Source organism: Macaca mulatta, chromosome 11, assembly GCF_049350105.2.
Source record: "Macaca mulatta isolate MMU2019108-1 chromosome 11, T2T-MMU8v2.0, whole genome shotgun sequence".
Taxonomy (NCBI): Eukaryota; Metazoa; Chordata; class Mammalia; order Primates; family Cercopithecidae; genus Macaca; species Macaca mulatta.
In genome coordinates this window covers 24,324,611-24,349,952 of record NC_133416.1, presented here as the reverse complement: position 1 = coordinate 24,349,952, position 25,342 = coordinate 24,324,611, and the positions used below count along the sequence as shown (strand labels likewise).

At 35.5% G+C, this 25,342-nt stretch overlaps 1 protein-coding gene across 4 annotated transcripts in view; it reads left to right on the top strand.

Moving 5' to 3' along the window:
• Positions 1 to 25,342, top strand: part of ABCC9 (ATP binding cassette subfamily C member 9) — a 139,975-nt gene that overhangs the window by 21,868 nt on the left and 92,765 nt on the right. For all 4 annotated transcript variants that reach the window (XM_077953698.1, XM_077953697.1, XM_001098888.5 and 1 more), the window contains exons 6-15: positions 867 to 1,033; positions 2,053 to 2,295; positions 4,717 to 4,911; positions 6,839 to 6,991; positions 7,500 to 7,655; positions 9,928 to 10,062; positions 11,854 to 12,016; positions 16,588 to 16,628; positions 17,729 to 17,871; positions 24,270 to 24,378. In XM_077953698.1, the coding sequence (XP_077809824.1) occupies positions 867 to 1,033; positions 2,053 to 2,295; positions 4,717 to 4,911; positions 6,839 to 6,991; positions 7,500 to 7,655; positions 9,928 to 10,062; positions 11,854 to 12,016; positions 16,588 to 16,628; positions 17,729 to 17,871; positions 24,270 to 24,378 (1,505 nt within the window). The remainder of the gene's footprint in view (positions 1 to 866; positions 1,034 to 2,052; positions 2,296 to 4,716; positions 4,912 to 6,838; positions 6,992 to 7,499; positions 7,656 to 9,927; positions 10,063 to 11,853; positions 12,017 to 16,587; positions 16,629 to 17,728; positions 17,872 to 24,269; positions 24,379 to 25,342) is intronic.

The window sequence follows — 25,342 nt, the reverse complement described above, 5'->3', positions numbered from 1 at the left end:
GCCAATGTTCAGTATTTTTCACTAATGAAGTGATCAATCAACTTTTCTCGTTCTGATAAATGTTGTCCAAGCTGGATTGTCTTACGTGTGTCTTAGATTTCTTCTTTCTTAGACCGTATTTGTTTGTACTGACATTTATTCAAAGTGCAAAGTAGATTGTATCCTTGCCAAAATATTTCTAGGAAAGTCTCTGCTTCTATCTCATATTGGCTGCAAAATGTTGGTTGTAGTTCTGTGGCAGTGTAATCCTCACTTTTCTGGTCCGAGTACTTGACTTCTCAGTTTGCTCTATAGGATCATTGTTCTTTGTGCTATGCGAATGGGCGTGGTGTTTTAAACCATTTGACTAAGAAAAGTCACTTACTACTTGAATAAGAATCTGTAAGGCATAAACTCGATTACATAGATACATGAATTCCATAATTCCAGGGTAATACCATGAAACATATCTTTGGGTTTGCAACACACCTATGAAGTCGGTTACACAGATACCAACTTGTGAATTATTCATATAATTAAGGCTCTTTGAAAACAAGACCAGAAGATAAAGCTGCTTTTTAAAATTTATAGACTTACATGTACATTTTGAAGAGTCTAGTTTATCCTATTATATGTCTCTTTACATCCTCCCATCTATCGTGTATGGTCAGGGTGGAAGCACTCAACATTTTGAAGTTATTACTCCTTCAATTCAAAACTCCAGAAGTACACTAACTCATATATGTTGTTTTCTTACCAAGTAAAACCATGTGGAAATATTGTACATAAAATTGCCTTTGTTACTAAAAGGCGTCATAATTACATTCAAATGCTAGTGAAGTTTAAGGAAAGATTGTATCTTTCTCTTTTTGTCTTTTTCTTTTCAGCCCTATTCCTGTATTGGGTAATGGCTTTTATTACCAAAACAATAAAACTGGTTAAGTACTGTCAGTCTGGTTTGGACATATCAAACCTGCGTTTCTGCATCACAGGCATGATGGTCATCTTGAATGGGCTCTTGATGGCTGTGGAGATCAACGTCATTCGAGTCAGGGTATGTAGCTAATGGCTTTTGTTTAGTTATTTGGATTCAAGACCCCAATATAAAAGATTACAGTTAGCCAGAAATCATTAGTATTTACAAGGATGAATGCACGTATTTGATTTATATAATATAAAAATAAAGTTGAACTAATCACTAAATTCAGGCCATCAGTGTTTCAGAAATCTCAGTGTGACCCTAGAAACGATTTATTCATTCACAAATCTTGATTGATCAAATGCCTGCTATGTGTCAGATATTATGCTCAGTTTATATTACAGAAGAAATTGTTTTGAGGAGAAAGTTCAATCATCCATGATTGGTCTCAAAGCACCCCTGGGTTAAGCAAAATATTGCATTCTCAGAAATTTAAAACTGAAAAGAAAATAGTGTAATCCAGTTTGCTCATTTCACTGATGAAGAAGCATGTAGAGATAGCTTTGATTATATATCCAAAGTAATATGGTCAAGACCCATACCTGGTTTGTAATTGCAAATCGATTGTACTTTCCACCACTTAATACTGTCAGTTACGTTGTGTGAGATACTAGAGATAGATTTTCCAGTATTCATTTTTTATCAGAGAACTTTGAACTTGATCGGTGAGTAGAAAGATAGATGCTGCAATGAATGTGGAGAGTAATCAGTTAACATCAGGAAAACATAGATCAAGAGACTCAATAAGGGTGTTAACACATTTTAAAATCTAAACAATGTAAAAACCTTCATTTGGCTGACCGTGTCATAGGATATCATGAAACACTGACTCTTAGTAAAAACTATCTTTTAAAAGGTTAACTGATCTTTCAGAATTGACCCCAAGAGGATTACATGCAAAATTCTGGCATTAACTAGTTAATCTAGTCACAACAGAAGGAAATATCTCAAAGAATATTTCAGAAAAGGATGGAAGGAGGCCTTAAAATATAAATTTTGGTCAAATGAAAATGTAAAAAAGGTTGAAATTTTACTTTTAATGTGTGGAAAATCATTGGACTAATTGTTATACTGTGGAATTTTTCTTGCCACAGAGATACGTATTCTTCATGAATCCTCAGAAAGTAAAGCCTCCTGAAGACCTCCAGGATCTGGGAGTGAGATTTCTTCAACCATTTGTGAATTTGCTGTCAAAAGCAACATACTGGTGGATGAACACACTTATTATAACTGCTCATAAAAAGCCTATTGATCTGAAGGCAATTGGAAAATTGCCAATAGCAATGAGAGCAGTAACAAATTATGTTTGCCTGAAAGATGCATATGAAGAACAAAAGGTAATTTAGCATCTGTCTTCTATGTGCTTAATTACAGAGAATGGTCCTATTGGCATGAACCCAGGAGGCAGAGCTTGCAGTGAGCCGAGATTGGGCTACTGCAGTCCAGCCTGGGCGACAGAGCAAGACTCCATCTCAAAAAATATATATATACACACACACAGACACACACACACATACATGTATACACATATATACATACATATATACACATACATACATATATACACACACACATATATATACACACATATATATACACACACATATATATATAAAGACACAAAGTTTAGGCCAGGCGCAATGGCTCACGCCAGTAATCCCAACACTTTAGGAGGCCGAGGTGGGTGGATCACCTGAGGTCAGGAGTTCGAGACAAGCCTGACCAACATGGAGAAACCCCATCTCTACTAAAAATACAAACATTAGCCGGGCATGGTGGCGCATGCCTGTAATTCTAGCTACTTGGGAGGCTGAGGCAGGAGAATTGCTTGAACCCGGGAGGTGGAAGTTGTGGCAAGCCGAGATCGCACCATTGCACTCCAGCCTGGGCAACAAGAGTGAAACTCTGCCTAAAAAAATAAATAAATAAAATAAAAAATAAAAAATAAGTTGACACAAAGCTTAAATCATATCTATGGTAAAGGCAAAGCAGATTTCCTTCATCTGTTTTCCTCTGTACTTTTGAATCATGTTAATTGGGGCTGGAAGACTGGAAGAACCAATGAAGTATACTTTTATTACTTGCTCAATTAATACATGAGGAAGGGTAGAGTGAGTACTATCTTTTCTCTGGGACATGTCACCAAGTGGAAAGTAAGAATTAAGTTCAATGATCATGTATAACTAATCCATTACCATATAATATTAATAACTCATGAAATTTTTGTTATTGTCTTTTCACAAGCATAAGTTTGTTATATAAAGAGGTAAAATAGATACCAACTAAGAATCAATTTTAAGAAATTTAAAGCCTTATATTAATTACTGACTAAAATTTAGCTTCCATAGTTCGAAATGGGAGACTAAATTAAATAAAAGGACATTGTTTGCCTCTTCCATGTATCATCCTATATGACTGCCAAAATTGGCTTCCTCTGGCACTTTTCCTAAGTATTCATTGTTGTTTTAAAAAATTTAAAGATGAGAGTCTTTGGGTATTTTCATTTTGTCTTTTATCATTCAAAATAGTCATGCATGCTACCCACAGTGATAGGTGTGTTTTCTATTGCAATCATCTGCAAATATCATTGCCATTTAAAATATTAGGATTCTCAACCACACTGGAAGGAAATAGAGTATGGTAAAACAGCACACGAGTTTTTGGCTGTTCTCAATCAAGATCAACAAAGCATTTATGGTAAATGATGAAAATAATCTCCGTTTTGTGTCAGAAATATGTGTTATGAAATTAAATGGCAGGAAAAGGTTACAACAAATGAATCTGAGTCATTTCTCTGGTTTCACCTCTGGGAAAAGTATTGCATAAAATTTTTAAAACTGCTAAAGTAAAGATGTTTGCAGTCTTTCCTAAGCATAGCTTAATTTTTCTGAGTTCTCTTTACAAGAGAGATTAGCTTGAACTTGGTGTGTTAATGTCTACATAAACTTTGGAAAACAAATCATTTATTTTAACAGGGGGTTACACTGGGAACATAATTGAACTCTACTCCAGTGAGTTCAATTCCTTGTCACAGTGAAAAAACTTTATCTACCTCCTCCCTAAGTTTTATGATGATTGCTCAGGTCTTAAAATTGTATTTACAACAAACAACTGTAGCTATGTGAAGCCGAGTTGACTCAAGTATAAATGCTGTTCTTCATTTTGCATTTCTTTGAGGAATACCTAGGAAACACAAGTCTACCATAATTTTTTAAAGTATTGACTACCATTCAGGGAGATAAGAAATACCATGGAGAAGAAACAACTTGAAGTTGGGATAATCTGTTTTGTTTAGTTTGCAATCATTGGATAGGCAAACCTGTGGTGATCTAGTAACTCCAGAAATCTTGACCAGTCTGCCTGTAACCTTGATCTTTGTGCTTTACTCTTTTGCTTGCTATGTAATGTTATTTGGCAATTTTCATGACAAATATACATTTACCAAATCAAAGAAAAGTGAAAATGAATTAGGCTTTAAGGATCCTGTGATAACTAGAATAATACAGTCTTAGAAAAACTGTCTTGTTTACTTCTTATTCTCTCTATTTTATTAAAATGCATTCAGTAGCTACTATTTGCATAGAAGGCAAGGATACAGAATTATGCATGCTGTGCTGAAAGGCACACATTAACATCAATTTTTAAACCCTTAAAATATTTTTTGAAGTATAAGAAGGAATTTCCATACTTGAGATTAGTTACTGCTCTAAGCAGTTTTATTTTGTTACATCTGTTTTGGTTTTTTTTTTTTCCCCCAGAAAAAAGTTGCAGATCATCCAAATCGGACTCCATCTATATGGCTTGCAATGTACAGAGCTTTTGGGCGACCAATTCTACTTAGTAGCACGTTCCGCTATCTGGCTGACTTACTGGGTTTTGCTGGACCTCTTTGTATTTCTGGAATAGTTCAGCGTGTGAATGAAACCCAGAATAGGACAAACAACACAACTGGAGTAAGTTCCTGGTGCTTTTCAAAGGAAACATATTATTGGTGGATTTCATTGTAATTGTCACTTTTTATTAATGCAGTTTTATGAGTTGTTCAAAAAGGCTTTTTTTTTTTTCAGAGAATTGAATGCTTTTTAAAGGAAAGAAAACACTAATTTTCCTTTCAGAAAAAAATCATGTGTTTATGTATTTATTCATTGAATGAATCTGCCCAACAAAATTATTTCTCAGATTCAGAGCCTGTAAACATTTAATAAGCACTCACTGTGTGCCAGAAACTTTGTGTAGAAATTGCGCATTGATTGTTTTATTTAATCTTTATAGCAATCCTTTAAAGAATTTTTTTACATGAGAGGTGGCTGAGTCACTTCTTTAGAGGCCTATGACCAATAACACTAGAAATGTGGTTTGTAATATTGTACATTTCTCTTTTCTTATATAATAAAAACCACCACCCTGTTTCACAATGATCAGGGCAAGTCACATTGTGATATTTTATTAGATATTATGTTATTATATTGGGGCTAATAGTATAAAATACTATGTGTTTACTATCATAAATATATAATTTTTATTTTCTATTTTTAATAAAGACTGCATTGTGAACTTCCTACTTTCTTTCTAAGATAAGTATTGATTTTCGTAGTTCCACAAATAGAAACTATCACCAGATGAATCCATTTTCCTTTTCTATTCTCTCAATGTGATTTCCTGCCGTCTTTCCATCACCTATTAAAATGTTATGCAATATGAGAACTGACATTAAATGTTGCCTCTTCAGTGAGGCCTTTTCTGATCGTCCTAGTTGGAATTTGACCCCCGTTGACAGTCCCTTAACACACTCTTTACTTTATGTTGGCACTTACTGAAGCCCATTACTTAGAGATATGCTTATCTACCTAGGTTGTAAGCTTATGAAACAATTACGGTGAGCCATTCATATTTGTGTTCACAATGCTTAGCCCAGATCCTTGCATACATTAGTGTTCAATTATAATTGAAATGAACCAGATATTTTCACCACTGAATACACTTTGGTGATGTTTTGTCTCTACTAGCCTAATTACATACAGATATCTAAATTCCACAGAGTTTATCCATTACCCTTCTCCCTTACACATATCAGTCAGATGTTTTGCTGAGAAGGAATAGGACTTGTACATTTGTATATATTCCCACGAAAAAAGAGGAAGGGACCAGAAGTAAAATTCTACTAGGTCTAAATCATAGAAAATAAAGAGTGTCCAAACTGATATAATGTACTTAGTCAAATGTTATCTTTCCTTCTTTTCTAACAAACAAGTTACCATATGCTATTGTTACAAACAAAAATCAATTCTGGATATCCTTAGGCTGAATTCAGTCATATTCCTACTAAAACAAAATTTTGTAAGTCATGTTTTGTTACTGGTAGTGTTGCACGGGTGATATAGACAAATTACCTATTTTACAATTTGCTATTTATTTTATTAGTATAAATTAAGATATCTGAAAATCAGAAAAAGGCAACTGAGTAGAATTATTTTAAACTAATAAGGCTACCAAAATTGTATATTTGTTCCATTGGTCTTGCTGACCAGCTATCAATTTTGTAGCTTCTACTTCCAAATTAGAGTGTAAACTAACTTGCCTTTTTATTTACTGCTTACCATTTTACTAAAGTTGGATATACCTTTGCAGGAAATGCATTCTAATTTTTTTAAATACATTTTACCTTTTTTTTCTTCAATTAGGCATTTCCGTCACTCATTAATCAGGGATTTTATGGATTTGTATTGTATTTCACTGGTTTGCATTGTATTTCACTGCTGTATTATAGACACATTGAATTTTTATATTTAAATACTATGCATCTTGTAGTAAATGCAAACTGTACACCTGGTCTATGAAAAGACGAGTTTTAATTTGTCACATTTTTTCTTTGGGGACAAGATTTCAGAAACGCTCTCATCAAAGGAATTTCTTGAAAACGCTTATGTTCTAGCAGTTCTTCTCTTCTTGGCTCTTATTCTGCAAAGGACATTTTTGCAGGCTTCCTACTATGTAACCATAGAGACTGGCATTAACCTCCGTGGAGCTCTGCTGGTATGTAAAGGCTGTGAATGATACTTGTTTCCTAAGAATGCTATATACCATTCAGTGATAAGAATAATAGCTTCAGTTTTGTTTCTTCATTCCATTTTCACTTTGGTATTACAACAACGTTTCTATGATCTACTTAATGACAGAAACAGAGCTAATTAATAAATCTGTTGAATTAAAAATAACTTTAAAATAATGTGAAGAAAAATATTTTGAAATCTTGCATTTACTTACCTTTTTCTGTTTGTTCTAGAGCTTATGCTTAAAGTTTAATGCATATTTTTACTATATCACTAGAAAAAAATAAGTCTGTATTTTGTTGAAATAAGTATACTGAAATAGAAATAACTGTAGTGGTTGATTTAAGAAGATGACCTTATAGAATTTTTCTTTTCTTTTTTTTTCAAAAAAAATTAAATGTTTATTTATTTTCAATGAAAATAATCATAGTGTCAATTTTAAATGTAGAACTTTATGTACTCTTTTTTTTTTTTTTTTTTTTTTTTGGTAGGCCATGATTTATAACAAAATCCTTAGGCTCTCTACGTCTAACTTATCCATGGGGGAGATGACTCTGGGACAGATCAACAACTTAGTTGCCATTGAAACTAATCAACTCATGTGGTTTTTGTTCCTGTGTCCCAATCTATGGGCTATGCCTGTTCAGGTAGGTAGATCAATATAAGTATGATTTTTGTTTGCAGAGGAAATAAAACAAAAAGAACAGTAACGTATTTAGCTCATAAAAGGTGTCTAGTTATTTAATGTGCAAATATTACACTCTTTTATAGAAAAGGAAGCTGAGACTCAGAAATGGTATAGCATAGGTTAAGAAAGAGAAATTTGAAATTATACTGCTTGGGTTCAAATATCTGCCCTGCCCCTCATTTACACAAGGGCTTAACTCCTCAAAGCCCTAGTTTTCTTAACTGTAAATGAGAATAATAATAGTATCTTTCTCATAACGTTGTGGTAATTGTCAAGGTTAAATAGATTAATAGGTCTATAACATCTAGCGTAGTGCCCAGCATTTCCTGGGCATCCAGTAATTGTTAGTTGTGAGTATTATCGCCTCGATTCATGTAAGTCACAGAGCCATGGTTTGACCCCTTTTATTTTGGCAAGCTCTCTTATAGTATTTCTAAACGAGAGCAATTGCTTTAATCAATCCCATAGTTTCAATAGTTAGCATATTGCAAAATGTCAAACTGTATAAAATGGTAGGAACAGTGACAAACTGGAGTGCTATTTAGCTATTTCCTATGTAAAATAACATTTTAGTTAAAGACACGTTTTCTTCTTCCCCTAATTGGCTAAAAATGGCAAAAGAAATATACTCAGTTTTTAGGCCGGGTGCAGCGGCTCACGCCTGTAATCCCAGCACTTTGGGAGGCCGAGGTGGAAGGATCACCTAAGGTTGGGAGTTCGAGACCAGCCTGAGCAACATGGAGAAACCCCGTCTCTACTAAAAATACAAAAAATTAGCTGGACGTGGTGGCGCATGCCTGTAATCCCAGCTACTCGGGAGGCTGAGGCAGGAGAATCGCTTGAACCTGGGAGGCGGGGGTTGCAGTGAGCCGAAATCGCGCCATTGCACTCTAGCCTGGGTGACAAAGTGAGAATCCATCTCAAAAAAAAGAAAAGAAAAGAAATATACTCAGTTTTTTCCTCTGTATAAGCTGGACATTTTTAATTATCTCAAGTGTTGCATTCTGTAGATGAAGCTCAAGTACTAGATCTTATTTGATACAATCTGTCATCTAAGTCCCTGTGTCTCACATTTATTAAAGTGCATAAAGTAATAAAGAAGATGCTAGTTTTTAACTTATTGTTTGCCTTTTCATTTTTTAATAGAAAACCAAGGCAAATAAAAGTGTGTAGTATGCACAGTGCTTGTCACAAAGTAGGATTTAAGATGTACTTCGTCTCATTTTATCAAAATGTACTTATATAAAGGTGGATTAGGTAGCTGCCTACGTAGTATAATTTCAAGTGCACCAAAAATCTCTGAACGACTGCATCATGGGTGACCTTAAGGAATTTTTTGTTTTTATTGGATTTCCCAAACTACCTAATTAGCTAGGCAGTAAACATGTCATTGCCCCCAGAAAGCTGCTATTAAGCTATTACCATTACCATATAGGCATAAATTATATACTTGAACTGCATGGATACAGTTCATTAATTGATGTTTTGGGCCGTGATAAATCAGAGAGAGAGAGGATAGGAAAGCAGGGGTAAATTCTGAGTTTTAAAGGGAAAAGAAGACAATAGCAAACCAGAGAAGATAGGTCTGAATGGTTTTGCCCTTGGTTTGGGGAAAGAGAAGTATATTAAGACAGGGCACCAACTTTAGCTTTTTAATAGTTTTAGTTACCCCCAGTCTTCTTGTCAGTAAGTGACGTCTGGAGTCATAAGGAGGTGAGGAGCTCAGCTCATTCTCTTTTAGTTCACGGACAATCATCCTCTACTCACATGATGCTGCCCGCTATTTTTCATCCTCTCAGCCTTGAAAAGCTAGTACAATTCCAAGAGAATATAGAATGTCAAATTTATGGTGGGTGACAGCATTTTCAAGAAAAAATTTATGCCCTTTTAAAAATTTGAAGACTACTTTAGAAGCTCAAAAGCGTCATGGGACCACTTTGCAACTTCATGCAATAAATTGGTTTGACATCAGTTGTACAGATTATCGTACTAAAAATGCATTCCTAGCACTTAGCCTTCCCCAAATAAATCAGAGTAAAACCCAACTGTCACAGTTGGGTTGACTTGATGGTTAATTCTGTCCCTCTGGAGAACCTTAATACTGTTGACTTCCAAATAAACTTAATATAATAATTAAGAAATACTACATTTACACTAAAAATTATTTCCTTTCATGCAATGGCTCCCACACCCCCATTCATTTTCCCTTTTCCATGTGTTTTTCTCTCTAGATCATAATGGGCGTGATTCTGCTCTATAATTTACTTGGATCAAGTGCATTGGTTGGTGCAGCTGTCATTGTGCTCCTTGCGCCAATTCAGTACTTTATTGCTACAAAGTTGGCAGAGGCTCAGAAAAGTACACTTGTAAGTAACATCTTTTGGAAATTTAAATACAAAAATCGAGAAATGCTGTTTTAATTTTATAATGTAGGAAATTAATACTTGCCACTCAAGATAATTTGGAAACAATTATATTTCACTTCAGTTCTTCGGCAGCAAATGTGTATTTTCCATGTTGCAAAAACAATTCTTAAAAGTGGATTGGAAATTCAAAACTTGATCGTAGACCCGAAATACTAGAATTACAGTTCCTGATGTTTTAAAGTACCATGAGGTGATAAGGCTTTCAGTCTTCTTAGATCACTTGTCTAAAGAATCCTCTTAAGCGTACTTTGAGGCTACTGAATGTCAGTTATTGACATGCAGGAAATGGATCAAGGCACAAGGGAAGCGTCAAGTTTGCTGCTTCTGAAATTATTCTTCCCTAGGGTAGACTCAAACCATGTGAAGATCTATGGGGTCACACTGACATGTTTCAGTGGCAGCTGCTCTTGCTGAATATGTTTCTGGTCAACTTGGCAAGCAAGAAAAAGCCCAGTTACTGACCATTTCTGGCTTCAATTTTCCATGAAATCATTTTATTTGAGCATGAATTTGCTGTTTATAGGGAAATATTTGCAAATAATAAAATTGTTGACAGCATGTTTACAAATAAAGTTTGATTAAATATGAGCCAGGCTGTCTGTAAATCAGGCATAAAATGTAGAGATGTTGCCACTGACGGGATTGTTTCTCAAGTTCGTGTTTCTACTGTGACAAGCGAGTTGCATGTCACGCAAGCGGTTTTTATCACTTGTTTTTCTGCTACTTTAGGTAGGTCACTCATTATTTCCGTCTGAGCCATCTATCCTTTTTACTCCAGCACACAAATACAGAAAGGTGTGGAAGAGCAGCTTAAGAGAGACGTGATGAGTCCTAAACATCTGTCTTTCGTTTAGCTATTCATACCATAATCATTTACTCATTGAACAATCATTTGATAGGCATTTAAGACCCTGTAAAGACAAAACATTGAACAAAAACCAGGCTGTTTGCTACTTTTGCTTTCTCTTATCTGTCTTTTGACCACTCTACTGCCCCCTTTGATAGTTAATTAGTCACATTGCACTTTGTTAGTAATTCTAGTATAACGTGGTGATAAAGGAAGCTGAAAACAGCTGGCTAAATTGAAGCTTTTGTATCTGCTACAAATCTCTCTACAATTATTGCAAGTTATAAATGAATCTAAATTAGGCCTTAACCAAGAGCTTACAAAGAAGTATGTGGAAATCTCTTGATAGCTAAGATAATAGGCTTAGTGTCAATAACTGAATTATGAAGATGAAATATGAATGCACATAACACTGTACCTTCATATTTTCAAATAAGAAGCCCACTAACTTTTCTTAAATTTATTATTTTTCTTCCTGTAAGTATGAGTGATAGAGTTGACTGGAGAAGAAAATAAGTTAGATGTTAGGAGTCATTATAAATCTCCTTATTAGTTATTTAAATTTATGTCTATATTATCTGCAGACATGATTCAAGGAAATCATGTGAAACTTTAGAAAATTGTTTTTAGCTTTTACGTAAACCACAGCAACAGAGACATACATGTTTTTAGGTGGAAAGAAATGTTGAGGCCATCTCACTAAGCTCTTTATGTCACGAAGCACAAAGAGCTTAACTGCTTCTCCTGGGAATTTCACAACCTAATTAGTGAGTGACGTGACCAGTCAGAAATCAAGATCTCCTCAATCCCCGTCCATTACATGGTCCTGCCTTTCTGATTCACTTGGATGCAACTAGTATTATTTTTCTTCCTTTGTTTTATAGGATTATTCCACTGAGAGACTGAAGAAAACAAATGAAATATTGAAAGGCATCAAACTTCTAAAATTGTATGCCTGGGAACACATTTTCTGCAAAAGCGTGGAGGAAACAAGAATGAAAGAACTGTCTAGTCTCAAAACCTTTGCACTTTATACATCACTCTCCAGTAAGTTGCTGTTGCTGTAAGAACAGGCGACTTTAAGGGCAACCAGAATAACCAACAGTCTGTTCAGTTTAGATTGTGATCAGTGAAACATTCTAGTTCTTCAACGACACCTATTTATTTTCTAAATGTGTGCTGTCCAATAGCCGCCAGCCACACGAGGCTATCTGTTTACATTTAAATTAAAGACCGAAGTATGCCCAGGTTTAGAGTCAAGTAGACCTGAATTTGATTCCTCATAACTAGTGTGCCCTTGACTATGTTACTCTACAAACTGAAATCCTTGGTTTTCTTCATCAGTAAAATGAAGATGGTGATGATAATGGTAACTGTGATTAAAACCCTTGTATCAGTTCAGTTAGGATAAATAGTTGGTTTTCAGCAAAAATGTGTTTACTGAAATTGAATTGACTACATTATGATTGATCTTCTTGTCCCCAAACACTCTTTAACTCTTTTTGCATTTGTCTCAGAGTACTCACAGGTAGCGCTTGTGGCTGCAGCTTTTATGCCGAGAAAACTTTGCCACAAAACATCTTGCTTTTATTATGATTTTGCATCACTCTAGGATATCGACTCTGGAAACAAAAGACATCATTCTATTTGTAGCATTCTGTTTTTAGTAGTTGTGTTTCCGTTTACAAAATATAGTAACTCTCTCAATCGCTAAAAATGTCAAATCCTAGAAAACATAGCATTCTTACGCATGATGTTAACATCTTTCTCGAACAGCGTTGGCCGAAGATTCATTTGATGAATCCGATTTTTTCCTAAATAGATGATTCAGATGATTGTGACAGTTCTCTTGTTAGTTCTGTTTAGAAATACCTCCAAGAACAGTTTTTACATTTTATTTTCACGTTAAAAATCAATCAGATTTGCTTCAGCCTCAAAGAGTGTGTTTATGTAAAACTAAATGAGTACTGGCAGTGAGCTACGCCTTTTATTTTCTAAACGGGAAAAGGGTTAAAAATATTTGCAGCTTTTTAGCTTGTCTCCTTGGGAGCTTATAACTTGATATTTTCTTGAAGATTGTCAAGAAAATACAGCCATTTTTGAAAACTGAGGAGAAAAAAATATATCATTTTCAGGTGAAGGAAGCCCAACTTCATTCACAGAAAACCCTTTGTTCCAATATATTTTCAAGAATTTCAAAATACAGAGTTATTTCATCTTCAACTCTAACTTGTAAAAGCAACTGTTTCAAAAATATTACTTTTTTTCCTCAAAGTATGACTCTGAGTATTCTTATGAATAACAGGGTTTATGTTAGTATAATTTACACAAACTTAGGAAAACTACTCCCACTGATATTTGGTTTGATTTATGTGTCAGTTTTGCTCATCTCTGTTGCTCCCAAGACCGTTAGCAAATTAAAATTTGAGAAGTTTATATATTGTTTCCTCTTGAATTATAAACTCCTTTAGAGTTTAAAGATTATAAACATTTCTTTTGTGAAATAGATTTAGAGAAAATATTTGGCTTATATAACTCTTTTATTCTAATCCTAACGCTTGATGCATTAGACGTAAAGTTGGGAGGAGTTTTATCTTCCAGCAATGCACCACTAACACGGTGTCAAGATGCTAGAAGACAGGATGATCAAGATTCACTCACTTATATTGTACTACTCTAAGTTGGTGACCCCTTCGATATACATCCTTCTCTTCAGAGGACTGCAATTCTCATAAGAAGGATGGATGCAGCCAGAAATAATGACAGCAACAACAACAAAGATATATTGAGAGTATACCTAGCCAACTATTGCCATAAGTGGTTTTTCATATACCATCTCATTTAATTATTACAACAGCCCAGGGGTTTTGATTCTATTATTTATTTATTTTTATATATTTTTTGAGACAGGGCCTCACTCTATCACCCAGGCCGGAGTGCAGCAGTGCAAACTTAGCTCACTGCAGCCTTTAATTGCTGGGCTCAAGTGCCTCAGCCTCGCAAAGTGCTGGGACTACAGGCATGAGTCACCATGCCTGGACTAGATTTTATTATTAACTGCACTTTAGAAATTAAAAGATTGATGTATACAGAACTTAGGTAGCTTGAACTTCTTTGAAATCATCCAGCTGCTAAAGGGCTGAGGTGAGATGAGAATCCAGCGTGTGTGTCTCTAGAGATGAGAGTTGTGTTGGTATTTGAGTCAAATCCAAGAGGAGAGAAGGTAGAGGAGGCCATCCTAGGGGAGAGCAATAAGAAGTAATGAGGGGTAAACTACATTATCCTGTGTTCTTGATAGGCAGCTGGGATTCTTGAGTCAATGGGGCAAAATTCCAGTTTGACCACTTCAAGTTTTATTATTTTGTTCAGTACAGTCTTTTTGGTGGTGAGTTGAACAGAGCTGGCTATAAATCTTAGCTCTGACACTTTGTAGTAGTATGGCCTTGAGGAAATTACTTATATCCTCCTTGCCTCAGTTTCTTAATCTGTAACATGAGCTAGTAATAATATCTACCCTGTAGGATTGTAAAGATTGAAGAAAATAATGAATACTACAAACATTTATTGAGCGCACACTCCATCTCAGGCACTATGTCAAGTGCTTCATATGCATCTGCTACAAAGCAGGTTAAAAGAAAAGAATACACTTAGAAAATAGGGTTACAATACAGCAAAAAAAAAACTATCATCAGAGTGAACAAACTACACAATGGGAGGACATTTTTGCAATCTATCCATCTGACAAACGTCTAATATCCAGAATCTACAAGAAACTTAAACAAATTTATGAGAAAAAAAACCCTATTAAAAAGTGGGCAAAGGACATGAACAGACACTTCTCAAAGAAACACTTCTCAAAGGAACACTTCTCAAAGGAAGACATTTATGTGGCCAACAAACATGAAAAAAACTCAACATCACTCATCATTAGAGAAATGCAAATCAAAACCACAACGAGATACCGTCTCACGCCAGTCAGAATGGCAATTATTAAAAAGTCAAGAAACAACAGATGCCGGTGAGGTTTTGGAGAAATAGGAACGCTTTTACACTGTTCATGGGAATGTAAATTAGTTCAACCATTGTGGAAGACCAGTGTGGTGATTACTCAAAGACCTAGAACCAGAAATACCATTTGACCCAACAGTCTCATTACTGAGTATATACCCAAAGGAATGTAAATCATTCTATTTTAAATATATATGCTGCGTACATTTATTGCAGCTCTATTCACAATAGCAAAGACATGGAATCAACCCAAATGTCCATCAGTGATAGCCTGGATAAAGGAAATGTGGTACATGTACACCATGGAATACTATGCAGCCATAAAAAGGAATGGGATCATGTCCTTTTCAGGAATATGGATGGAGCTGGAAGCCATTATCCTAACCCAGGAACAGAAAACCAAACACCACATGTTCTCACTTATAAGTGGGAGTTGAATAATGAGAACACACGGACACAGGGAGGAGAACACCACACACTGGGGCCTATGAGGAGGGCAGTGAGGAGTAAAGTAGCTAATGCATGCTGGGCTTAATAGGTGTAGCAAACCACCACGGCACATGTTTATCTATGTAACAAGCCTGCATATCCTGCACATGTATCCCAGAACTTAAAATAAAATAAAATAAGGTGACAATAGTCAGAGAAAGAAGGTTGAGACAGAAATGTGGCTCCTCATCTGTGTTATTACAAAACTCAGATCAGTGTTTGGATTCGTGGTACTGTTGAGTCTGTGTTTGACAACTAAGTCATATCTGGACTGGCAAAAGCACAGTCTGATTCTGTTCTATGTACAGTGGTAAGGATAATTCCTGAGAGCAGAAGATTTTAAAAACCCGAGTCCTCTACTGTTAAGATAATTAGATTCTAGCTTCTCACTCTGCTGTTGCCTGGCTCTGTTATCAACAATTCAGTTCATCTTTGGTTTCTCGGTTCCTAAAATTCTATAGTTTATGACTGTACGACTATAGATCATCAACTTCGATTTTTATTTTTACTGTTACTTCCAAACACTAGTATTTCAGGCTAAAATGTGAGTTTTTCTTATTTCAACTAGGCATATCATGCTGATCCAATGATAGTTAAATATATTCCAGGAGAGGTATTTAGACATGCAGAGAGTCCAGGCTATGGAGTTATTTTATTAACAGAAAGGGTCATAAATGAATATTAATATCACTGCTGGAAAGGGAACTTGAAGTGATACCAAATTCTTGTTTTTAATCTGTGTAATAACCTGATTTCACATATTTAAATTAGTTTAGTGGACTAAACAAAAGATAGACTGTAACCCCTCTCTAGAATACGCATTTGTTAAGTTCTAATAATTTTTATCATTAAAGGATGATTTTATATGAATTCTAACATTTCATAAGAAAAAAATTCAATAAAGAAAAAAAGATACTGGTTAAGACTAATGTATGGGAGCTCATAAAACTGCAGACAAGTAGGTACTAACTGTGAAATGTTTGTGGACTCCAGACACAATGACATTTAATACTCTGTTCTTCCTGTCTTCAAAGAAAGTTAAAGCAATAATAGATGATTAAAGTTACTGAAAATGTTTTCACAGTTCAATGAAAAATAATGCATTTTATTTCTTTCCACAGTCTTCATGAATGCAGCAATTCCCATAGCAGCTGTTCTTGCTGTAAGACACTTTTTCTTGCTTTTAGAAATGAAACCAAGTCAGTGTTTATAAATGATTTATGAGCAAGAATGTGTGGGTAGTAATGTATATTACCTCACCTCTGTGACTTCCTTCTATTACCATCTCCATTGCAAGAGTTCTAATCCAGAGTTTCTCAATAAAGACACTATGGACATTTTGATCCAAATAAATTTTGTTCTAGGGGCTGCCCTCTGTGTTAGGACGTTTAGCAGCATCCCTGGCTTCTAGCTACCAGGTGCCAGTAGCAACCTCAGTTACAACAATCAAAACATTGCCAAATGTACACTGGTACATTTGCAAACATTGCAAAATGAACAGTGGTTGGGAATTAACTGTTCTAATCTCAATGATCTAGTTCCCAGACATTCTTACAACAGGATGGAGCTACATCAGCAACCAGAAAATCTTATAATTGCATTATATTTCATACTAAAGTGACAAACTCGGCAACTGGTATTATTTGTAGAAATGTAATTAGCTGGGCATGATGGCGCATGCCTGTAGTCCCAGTTAATTGAGAGGCTGAGGTGGGAGGATCACCTGAGCCTGGGGAGGTCGAGGCTGCAGTGAGCCATGATCACGCTACTGCACTCCAGCCTGGGCAATGAAGTGATACCCTGTCTCAAAAAAAAAAATGTAAATAAGTATTCTTTGGGTATTAATGCTGACAGTTTTAGTAAAGATCCACAGTGAGGACCCCAAAACAAGAGAACATTATTTTTTCTCCTGGAATATTTAGTATTGCTTGGAAAGGGCTTTACTGGTTGTCAAAAACTCTGGGTTCTCCACCCCTTTATTCCTCCTACTTAGTAACTGACAGAGTCAATTATGTAATCTGTAAGTAGAATTTTTTTCTAACTTTCTCATAAGTTTGCCACCATAATTGCAGGTAAACCTTTCAGGACTCACCAAAAGCAAGTACTGTTTTAATTAGGGAGTTTTGGATGAAGTCATTGTTATCATAGTTACAATGGACATACTGGCGTAGCAGAATATGTTAGGTTTTTCAGATAAGACTGAATGTACGCATGTGTGAAACTTTTTCCAGCTTTCTCTAAAGAACTCCTTTCTTTGCACAGACTTTTGTGACCCACGCGTATGCCAGTGGAAACAATCTGAAACCTGCAGAGGCCTTTGCTTCACTGTCCCTCTTCCACATCCTGGTCACACCACTGTTCCTGCTCTCCACAGTGGTCAGATTTGCAGTCAAAGCCATCATAAGGTATGCACTGAAGTGTTTGACATTTTTTGCTTATTGATAATAGAAATGATGTGTGCTGTGTGTGCTAATGGGAGTATTTGAAAAAATATTTAAAAAGAACATTAAAATCACTACCACGAGATAACCATTGTTAAAAATTATGGTATGCTACTTTTCAGTCTTTTATTTATTTCATGTAAAAATAATTATTTCAAAACAAAAATTTTAAATTTATCTAGTGTTTGTCTCCTGATTAAACTTTTCTTAAATTATTCTCCCCTCATTTAAGTTTTATAATATGCCATGTTTACTGACTATGTAATATTCTATGTCGGAAATATTCTAATTTATTTAATGATTACCTTTTTATTGAACATTTAGAATGGTTCTGTTTTCTCCCGAAGTTCACACATCTCTGTTTATCTTTAAACTTTTCTCTGATGATTTTCTCAAGTTGGATTTCTAGAAGTGAGGATACTAGTTTTAATAATATGCACATTTTTGAGGTCCTTGATGAATGTGTTGCTTTCCACTGAAGTGGTGGTAAGTCAAGGAGGGCACATATTTTTAAGATTTTTAAAAATGAATACAGCCATAATGTTTTCCACTAAAGCTGTGCCAGTTTATATTGGCAACAATAGTGACAGAGAATGTTCACATCATCACATTTACTATTTTAATTTTAGTTTAATCTGGAAAAAGATCCAGGCTTAAAGTCTCTGAAATACAAAGTCTTTGTATTTCAAAATACAAAACCATTTTGTATTTTGCTCATTTAAATATGCTTCTATAGTGTTTCCAACCAGTGCAGATTTTTGTCTCTTTATAATTTCTCATAATGCACAGCTATAAAAATAGATGTGATATGATAAGACAATTTTTCCACCATTTTTACTTATATAAATGTGTTACCAAACTAGATGATACACTGCCTATACCATAGTCTATATGTCTTATGCTCCCATAAATAAGGCTGTCTTAAAAAGGAATTTTTCATTTTAGATATATGCTCTTTATAAACCTATAAAACCTCAGAATGCTTTGTAAACAGTCATTATCATATTTATATCTGGCTTTTGAAAGAAATGCCAAGATGTTGCAATATTGAAGAAAAATTGGAAAATTGAGCCTTTAAATATATGAAGTATCATGTTGCAATTGACGGAAACATAGAACATCATTTGTGAGACTTTTAAAATGAGACAATTTTGCTAGAATCTATATATTACTGAGAAAACTAGACTTTATTATTCAAAATACCAGAATCTTCAGCTTTAAGCCAATAGTTTGCACTGGCTTAACAATGGCTTAACGCCAAATAAAATTAAAATGCATATAAATCATCTTATAAACCAAATTCTTACAGAATATGATAGTGTAATATAGTTTCAATGTCAACCTCTGAGACATATCATTAACAACCAGTTCTAGAGCTGTTAGTGTCTAGAGCTCAAGCCTTCTGGCCACATCTGCCCTCATTTTCTTATTGTTCTGCCTTCTGAAACAGTTGTCCAGATCCCTGACTACTTTTTGTAGCCCCACTTCCAAATTAGGCAGTGCTCTGGAAGAGAAGCTACTTCAAACAATAAAATTGATAAATGGCCAGAGTCTGCTATTTTGGTCCTTATTTTCATTTTCTCCACTCAACAACTGTCCCTTTCATGAGTGCACTTTTATTTGGAATTTGACTTTATACTACAAGTGGAGGTAGAAAGCGGTTGATAACTTGCAATAGATAACACCCCTGAAATCAGGAGGTTACCAAACATTAAAAGGACTTTGAGTTGATTAAAAAACAGAACAATCTAGGGGTGTCCCTCCAATGCGTGGTATATAATTCTGTGGTAGTAAATCCTAGTACAGTGGAGAATGGGTATCCCTGTATATTTCTGCATAGCACTCTCCCTTCTGCACATCTCATGGAAAAGACATTTGCCAGTTTGATAAAGACCAGTCTTTTTTCAGGGCTCAGTTCCAGATTTCCCAAGCCACAGGCCAAACAAAATCTGCTTATAAAAGCCTGATTCTCTCAAATGGGTTTCAGTGGTTGAATTGCAGGTCCTACAGAGATGGCTGGTCCACAGAGAACATTAATCCTTTTTCCCACTGTGTGCTAGTTCTGGGAACCCAAATAAGTGCTCTCCCAGTGTTGACTGGACTTAGAGCATTTTCTTCTGTGCCTGGGAACCCGTGACCAACCTTCAGTGCCAGTTGGCCCACAGTGAGTTGAGCAGCCTGTTTATAATCGGAGACTTTGGTCAGCTGATTTTGAAATCTCCTCTTCAGGAACTGTGGAAATTCGAAGTCCCTCACTGCTCTCTTAAATACATTTAGAAACTTGGTGGGTTAGAATGGGATAAAGCACACTCTCAAACTTGCGTTATATATGCATGTAAGAGACTTGTAAACTTCTCTACTGGAGGAAAATTCCATACCATGTTCAAGTCTCGGTTCCAAAATAATTCTATGCTTTCTTTGGAAAAGGTTTGGGTTATTAGCCAAAGTTGTCTTCATGGCATTCAATGACTGAGACCTGTATATATCTCATAAAATGGAAGAATGAGGCAGGTGTGATTCAGATTGTCTCCTCACGCCTCGCGGTACCCCACACCATTTGATTTTTCTGGACATTTTATGATGAAGTGTTCTTGTTTACTTTCAAAAAACAGAATAATGAAAAGTAACTATTATCTAAAATAATAAAATGCTCAAAGAAGAGAGATTTCTTTTTTAGGAGACTTGCCTCACTTCTCCACTTTGCTTTATTTGTAAGGAAATAATCCATGTGTTTTGCTCTTTTGAAAACAATATGTTATGTCCTTTATAAATAATTTGAGCTTAGGTTTCTCTACACTGTGTTTGATGCACAATTCAATACCTATGTCTGAAGAGGTTATTTGCCAAGAGAAAAACAAATCCGTCACTTTATTGGGAAATAACCTTGTGTCTTTGCTCTCATGTACCTCCCAAAGGAATGTACGCATGACTTGTCCACTGTATTACCTTCAGTCAAGTAAATTGCTATTAATATTTATCATAAAGCATATACTTTGGCCTGGTCTCTGTATTTCAGTTTACAAAATTTTATAATTCCTACAAAAAAAAAAAACCCATGTGACTGCTGGCAACGAAGTCCGTTTTCCCAATTAATATAGCACTTGTCCAGGGTACTTAAGCTGTGTCTACCCACCCAAAGTGTAAGACCTTAAATATTTTTGTGAATGGCCTAAACAAATGAGAAAATAGTAAAATACTGATTTAGAAAGGTGGCAGAGGCAGGGTAGCAAATTGATTGGTACAAAATATACCTACTTTCAAATCCTAGCACTACCAGGAAATACTCATTGTTTGACCTTAAACATGAATTAGTGTTTCTGTAGCTCAGCTTCCTCAATTGTCAAATGAGCACGATAATGTTACCTGCTTATGGTGGTTGAGAAAATTAAATGAGATAATACATAAAAAGTACCCACCATGTTGCCTAAATATTTTAGGTATGTTACAAATCTCCATTTTACCATCTTACCACCATTTTGCTCATCTCTACCCCCTGCCTCAGAGCATCTTCTGTGGATGTGCATTCATTTATTGATACAGGTACATTGCTAGGCATTAAGAATTCCAAAGATAAAGACAGGCTGAAATCTGCAGGGAGTCCATAGCCTAGTTAGAGAGACGAGGAAGGGAAACTAATTACCGTATCATGGGTTATGGCGTTATAAAGCTATACACAGAATGCTATGGCCATAATGGGCATCCTTGAAGCTTTTTGAGAGAGAAGGGAAACTATGTGGTCAGTAAACATTTAAAGGAGGTGGTGGCTCTTTCATAGAATCCTTAAAAATAGGTAAGACTTGGAAAGCTGGAGAAAAAAATGTAAAACGTGTTTTAACAGAGGGAGCAGTATATTCAAGGGGAAAAGGTGGGTAAGTAGGTGAGAAACCTTGGTATCTTCAGGAGATTGAAAGTAGTTCAGTGTCATTGGAGGAAGGGTTCTGATGTGGGAATTATCAGGGCATGAAGCTGGAGAGTAAACTCCTGAGCAGCTTTTAGATGATGCTAAAGATGCTGAAAGGCAACCGGATGCCATTTGTGACTTTAAGAAGCAGGTCGTTACGTGCACAGATTTGCATTTTAAAAATATAAACCTGGAAGCATGGTGGAAATTACTTCGCACTTGGTCAGGATTTGTGCATTTTCCACAATTGTTTTACCTCTGTGATTTCTGAAGGGACCTCATAGGAATAGAAAATGCTTTTTTATTACCCATTTATTATTTCATTAGGCATTTCTTGAGGAATGACCATGCTATATTTTAGGTATTGGGATAGATTCCAAAGATGAAAATCTTTACTGTTAAAGAGTTCACAGTCTAGAGGGAGAGATAGACATAGAACAAACAACAACAATGACAAAATGGCAGCGCCAGAGATCCTCAGCCAGAGAGTCTAGAATGACTGGGGACATGGGAAAGGAAGGGAAGTAAGTAATACTAACAGATGGGTTAGTATTGGCATCCATTGGTGGTCCTTGTCATTGATGTTTCAAAGTGGGATGTTATGAAGAAAGAGTGTCGTCCCCATTCCCAATCAAGGTCAGGGATCATGGCTTCCAATGCTCAGGAAGAGTGGGGCTCATTTATCCCATAAAAGCTTTGAGGCTACATTGGAAAGATTAGTGATTTGTATCTATACTAGAAATGGGAATGGAGAATTGAACCAACCGACCTTACTTAATGTCTGAATCATTGGTTTATCTCTTCTTTGATTTATTCAACAAACATTCCTTGAACAACATGTGCCAGGCATTGCTAGATTTGGAGTTATAAAGGCAAATGAGCCTGGCTGCTCAACTTTCTTTTTTTGTGCGGAGAAATAGTGTGAGACTGTTTAAAGGTATTCCTTTGATTGACAGAGCTGCACTTCTTAAAATCAAGTCTTTTCAAAATGTAAGAACAGAATGACAATTACAATCTATAAAAGTGAAGATGAAATAACTGCCATTTAAGAGGAATAAAATAATGTTTCATAAGCCATTTATAACACCGTTTTTCAAGTCTATGTGGTCAGACTTTGCTGTCAAAGACTCAAAGAAAGTGTACAAACTGAAGCTCTTCCTAAACAATTACCTCTTTTAGTTCCCTGCAAGTGCAATTTGACAGCTAATAGATTGCCTCAATGGATTTTCATCTTCCTTCATGTTTCTCTGGCATGCAAAGCCAAAACGATTAAAGATCATGGGCAGCAGACTAAATTAAATTTACTTTTTTCTCATTTTGTTATTGTGTCACAAAAAGCAAGTTCTGAAGACTTGTCTGGTGGAACTTGACTATAAGTTCAAATAAAATTTTTAAAAAAGAAACCGTTTATTTCATACATACATTTTCTAGTTTCCTATCAAAGGCAATACCTCCCCTGTAGTTGCTGCTGCACGTACCAAGCAAGTTTTTCCACTTGCTGCATCCTAGCTTGCCAAAAGGAACACTTCTTTTCCTTTGCAACTTCACTGAATTTCCTTTTGTATGTTATTTTATTTCTAGGATGACGTTTACAAACCACATTATCGTTTCTTTGTTTTGCTTATTTATTTTTGATCCTGATCCTGTGACACTGGTTTGAGAAAGTTAGAATGGGTAGAGTAGATGAGCCAAGGGATCTTGTGTCCAGCCTAAGGAGGTTACAGTAAAGAATGTTTGCAAACCAGTCTTCTAGAGCAGGGCCTCTCTAGAGGTGCTTGTGAAGCGCCTCTGGGTGTTGGTCAAATGCATAATGTGATTCTTATTTGGAGGCAGGGCTGAGATTTTCTGTTTTTAATAAGCTCCCAGTTGATGCTGATGCTGCTGGTTCTTGGCTGAAACTTTTGAGCAGCAAGACTCTAGAGGCCCCTCTCCTTGCCAGCTTCAGAAAATGTGAATAATACATAGTGCTTAAGCAAGATACACAGTGGCCAAGGATTCCAGATCTGCATAGTACATGGTTTTAGGCAGGTTACTTAGCTTCTCTATACATCACGTCCCCATCATTTGTAAAATTAGAATACTAACAGGAATTTCCTCCTTGGTGTTATTTTTAACCACCGTGTTCCAAGTTCCTAAACAACTTCACTGTTTTTGACAAGGAATATAATTGCAAAAAAAATGCACAGAAGGTTCTGTTGAAATTAGGGTGACAAGTGGTCCTGACTTTTCTGACATTTTTCTGGTTTTAGCACTGAAAGTCCCATGTCCTGGAAACCCCACTGTCCTCGGCAATTTAGGATGTTTGGTCGATGTAGGTGAATTCCCAGTTGGTCTTGAAAAATGACTCTCGCAGGCATCCTACTCACCATAAAAATGTGTGTTAAAGTTATTATTTAAGTAGCATTTTTTGAGTGGTGGTTTTATTGTTAAATCTTACTCTGTGTTTGTTGCTTTTTTGCAGTGTTCAAAAGCTGAATGAGTTTCTCTTGAGTGATGAGATTGGTGATGACAGTTGGCGAACTGGTGAAGGTTCGCTTCCTTTTGAGTCCTGTAAGAAGCACACTGGAGTTGTAAGTGCCTTATTTTTGTTATGGAAGTTATGAATAGAGGACAGTCTCAGCAGAATGGACAGATTAATATGAGTGAGATTATAAGCTTTATTTTTTAACCCATGTGAAGAAAAATTGCCACTTGCTTCTGTACAACCTCACAAGTCTAAAATCAATAGACAAATGTATAAGGCTTGTCTTTATAAATCCAGGAAAAAATTATCCTAAGAGACAATACATGTTTAATTCAAAAGGCAATTGAGAGTTTGGTTACTCCAAATTTATATTAAAATAACATAAAATAAGTTTACGACTCATGCACCATTTTCTTATAATACCGTTTAGCTATACTACCCTTTATAGTTTAAAACATATTTTCTGATGCATTTTATCTTTTTATCCACTTAGTATATTACATTGTCTCTTTTTATTTTCCAGTTGAATTACATTACATTGTCTCTTTTTTTTATTTTCCAGCTCTTTTTATTTTGCATGTCATGAGGCTTAAATAAAGTCGTAAGATTACTAAGTGGTAGAGCTAGAATTAAAACTTGAATCTTGTAAGTTGTAGTCCAGTTCATTTATCCATGATGCAAATATTTACTTAGTGTCTACATAAAATCTATAAACATAGTCAGTATTATTTTGTCATGCATTACATGTAATATGAATAAGCTTTTTAAAATATATGCCTGTGTTTTTAGATTTTTTTGGCTGTGCTTTGTGCCAAGACTTAGGGTTGTAGCAATGAACAAGACATGTGAGATCCTTCCTGTCACAGAATTCGCTTTCTTGAGGCAGGAATTGATAAGCAAATTAAAACAATAACATAGTTTCACTGTGTGAAGAAAATAAAAGAGGACATTAAAGAGTGAATTGGGTACTTGAAACAGGGTGGTCATTTCCAAGAAGGCCCTTCTGGAGATCCAGCATTTGAGCCAAGACTTGAATAAAAAAATAGGTACCTTTCCTGAAAAGTTATAGA